The sequence below is a fragment of the Lepisosteus platostomus genome, chromosome 2 (genome assembly GCF_059453375.1).
Source record: "Lepisosteus platostomus isolate fLepPlt1 chromosome 2, fLepPlt1.hap1, whole genome shotgun sequence".
NCBI lineage: Eukaryota > Metazoa > Chordata > Actinopteri > Semionotiformes > Lepisosteidae > Lepisosteus > Lepisosteus platostomus.
Genome location: NC_142612.1, coordinates 52,638,858 through 52,642,910, shown reverse-complemented (window position 1 = coordinate 52,642,910; position 4,053 = coordinate 52,638,858). Strand labels below are relative to the sequence as shown.

At 35.0% G+C, this 4,053-nt stretch overlaps 1 protein-coding gene across 1 annotated transcript; it reads right to left on the bottom strand.

Moving 5' to 3' along the window:
• Positions 1 to 251: 251 nt before the first annotated feature.
• Positions 252 to 1,187, bottom strand: LOC148676479 (olfactory receptor 1M1-like). Its single transcript, XM_088622526.1, has one exon. The coding sequence runs from the start codon at positions 1,185 to 1,187 to the stop codon at positions 252 to 254; it is 936 nt and encodes a 311-aa protein (XP_088478652.1).
• Positions 1,188 to 4,053: the final 2,866 nt, after the last annotated feature.

The following is a 4,053-nucleotide window of genomic DNA, read 5'->3' as shown; positions in this document are numbered from 1 at the left end:
AACATTTATTTAAGAATGTTAAAATCATGTAAAAAAATGTATTTAATTAGGTTGTGTTACACACTTAACTATTATTGTATATATGTATATTCTATAGTAAAAATATGTTGATTACAGTTTTACAATAAGAAATAGTATATGAAATTGTGAGTAGTATTTGTAATAAAGTTGTTATGATGTTTTGTGTATGACCTGATTCTCTATTTGCATGTTTAACATTGACATCCCTGATACTATGGTTTATTGAACTGTCATGACAGTATTCTTTGTTTAAAGTACATCTGAACAGCTGCTTTGATTTTTTCATTTCTTAAGCTGTAAATAATGGGGTTGAGCAAAGGGGTGAGGAAATAATTCAGTCCACCAATGAAGATGCGTCCATCAGGAGGTATCCTCTCCTCTCTCAACCCAATATACACTACAGCACCAGAAGCATAGTACAGAAAAACAACAGTTACGTGTGAGGAACACATTGAGAAAGCCTTCTTACGGCCCTCCACAATTTTCAGTTTCATTACTGATGCTATGATTCTGCAGTATGTCCATAAGACATAAAGAAAGGGGACATAGATTGACAGCATGGCAACTGACAGGGTAAAATTCATTTGAGCTGTAACATCACTGCAGGCTAATGACATTACACTGTGATAATCACAAACGATGTGGAGGATAAAGTTAGATTCACAGAATGACAAAGTGCTTGCCAGGACTACTGACAATAGAGGAGCTAGGAAGCCCAGCACCCAGGCTGTGGACATCATTGTAATACAGGCTTTGGTACTAATTAAGGTGTTATAATGTAGTGGTTTCACTACAGCAACATACCTGTCATGAGCCATGGCTGCAACAAGAAATCCTTCAATAGCTGTAAATGAGATGAGAAAGTACATTTGTGCAAAGCAACCTGAGAAGGAGATGATTTTATGACCCAAAAGACCCACTAGCATTTTGGGTATGGCAGAGGTCGACAGCAGTATGTCTAAGACAGCCAGGTTCCACAGAAAGAAGTACATGGGCGTGTGGAAGTGTTGGTCAAAGGTGATTAACAACACGATGAGCAGATTACCCAGGAATGTGGCCAGGAAGAGGATGAGGAAAATGATGAAGAGTGCAGTGTCCTGTTCCTGTAGGATTGGCAGTCCCATAATGATGAACTCAGAGTGCAGAGTGATGTTGGGTCTGCTCATGGCTCAGATGGCACGGATACCTTGGAGTTAGTGCACCATTAGTAGAATATTATCAATATAGAGAGAGATCTCATAAAGAATCATAAACTATAATATTTATACTGCCATATAAAAAATGCCAGGATATCCCTACAGGTTGATAGTTGCTTGAACTGAGGAACAACACATTATTTTGAAATCCTAAATATGATAAGTATTTCCTGATTTCTGCAATATACTCGGGTGGTATGGCAACATAAAGATAAAAATTATGTTTGAGATACCATGTTCAGAATATGCTGACCTTTATTTTAATACCTACTGCTCTACCAAAAAGAAATGATAGAATGCCTCTGAAGTGATGTAAATGCATTTTTATAATTATAATAGGACATTGAGGTGATAATGAGGTTACTGATTCACTGTTCATTTCTGAGTTTGACTTTCTCCATTGTATACTTGAACCATAGCACTGTAATGCTTTCTTCTGATATTTTGAAGAGATTTGCATATTATTTTTTATATTTATTTCTACTGTAATTTATGCTTAACACTTTCTTGTTGCAATACTTTAATCAGATATTTATTAAGTTATTTAATTAGGAATAATTAGGAATTATCATTCCTTTTATGTGATTTCTGTTCAGATCTATATTTCAGGTTGTATTGAAATCTACATACTTGGCTTTAATTGACCACCAACAAAAAGAACGTGTTGTTTGTATGACTAAAATCCTCCTAAACAAAACTGCAAAAGCTTTGCTTACATGACTATGTGATATTTACATAATTTACATAATTCTAATTGCATAAACTAAATCATCTTATTAGATCGACGTACAGATGCAGCCATTCAAAGTGCGCGGTACAGACACGTACCGGAGGTAATTGGCTACGGCGTCGCGCATTGTGACGCACGATGACGCGCGGTACCGCGGTACCTGATTGGTTGACCGACAGGGGCACTCGTGGTCCGTTGGTCTGTCGTAGAAAGATTTACAGTAAATGTCTTTACTGTGCCCGTTTTAGTATTGAATATTTATAGGGAATTTTACCACTGAAGGGAAATCTTAGTACCTGAGCATAAGAAGAATAGGAGCATACTGTAACGCGTGTGAAGGCCATAAATGATATTAATTTTGGAACATAAACATACAGTATATGGCTGGTCTTGGTACTTTAAAGAAAAAATACACACCAGTATTCCATTTCTCCCTAAACATATTAAGCATCGAAGTCTTTAACTAACAAGATACCAGAGTCAACAAGCATACTTTTAGAATTTGATTAAAAGGGAATATAATATGGAATCGCGTATCTAAAGAAATTAATAACGATATAATTATATTCATGTACCGCAACACAAGAATAGTACACGCTGTACATTGCTGTTGCAACGTTAATTGCAAAAATGCACTTGGAATCTGTCCAAGCCCTACTTTGTCAGGCATTTTCTTTTAATGCAACGGACATAAAAACTCCCTTGCTTTTAACAGAGCGTTCCATAATTTCTAACTACGAAAATTCAATCAGAATCAGCGCTTTTATATATTGCCTTTAAAGGTGGCTTCTCAAAACGCTTTACAGGATAAAAACAACAATAACAGCAACAACAACAATATTGTATTTCATTGCACTTTGAAAACCAAGTAATAACTTAATTATATGTGCAAACGTTTTATGATATGTCGCTGTTGTGAATGTCTGTGGAGTGTATCTTATTTGCCTGTCTGTCTTGGCTCTCTCGCTCGCCCTCCCCCCCTCTCTCCCTCAATTCAATTCAATTCAAGGTGCTTTATTAGCAAGACAGATGGGTACAATCAGTGTTGGGTATTTACTTTGCTTTGAGATTCCACTTTTAAAGGTGATATATAAAATCAAGGCTTTAACTTGCTTTAACTCGTTCTCGTGTCTGTCCTATCCGAACCCGAAAGTATTACAATATGTATCTTTATAGCAGGTGGTGTACATCTTTTTAGCATAGATTACACTTTTATAAAATGTATTTAAAAAATAAAAACAATTACAATCTAATCTTTCCACATTTGATCCCAAGATCCCAAGAAAAATAAATCTAAACAGGGAGAAAGCTATTCTGAAAGTTTATTAAGATACTTAGAAGACAAATATATCAATTTATGTTGCATTTGTCTGATTGTGAATAAAAAAACACATATATTTAAACACGCATTTACGATTTAAATCAAAACGCGATTCAAATCAATATACATGCTTATTTTGTAACGCATAGGTGACTATTCATTGTTATTCAAATGACTTAAATTCGATCATGTTGTGATATTTAGAAATATAAATTTGTTTGGTGCGAGTGAGGTTTTATTTAATCTCTGACCAAGGGAAACGTTTCATTTTTTCAAAGAAATGTTTGTCAAGAAAAAAAGTCATAGTTCCAGTGGGATTTGATCACAGACTGTGTGACATGGGAGTCAGGAACCTAACCCACAGCGCCACCGGCAAGGTCACATGGAGAGTGCTAAAAAAGCACTACAGAAACATTATCAACAGACAATGTACAGCGTGTACTATTCTTGTGTTGCGGTACTAAAATATAATTATATCGCTATTAATTTCTTTAGATATGTGATTCCATATTATATTCCCTTTTAATCAAATTCTAAAAGTATGCTTGTTGACTCCAGTATCTCGTTAGTTAAAGACTTCGATGTTTAAAATGTTTAGGGAGAAATGGAATACTGGTGTGTATTTTTTCTTTAAAGTACCAAGACCAGCCATATACTGTATGTTTATGTTCCAAAATTAATATTGTTTATGGCCTTCACACGCGTTACAGTATGCTCCTATTCTTTTTATGCTCAGCTACTAAGATTTCCCTTCAGTAGTAAAATTCCATATAAATATTCAATAC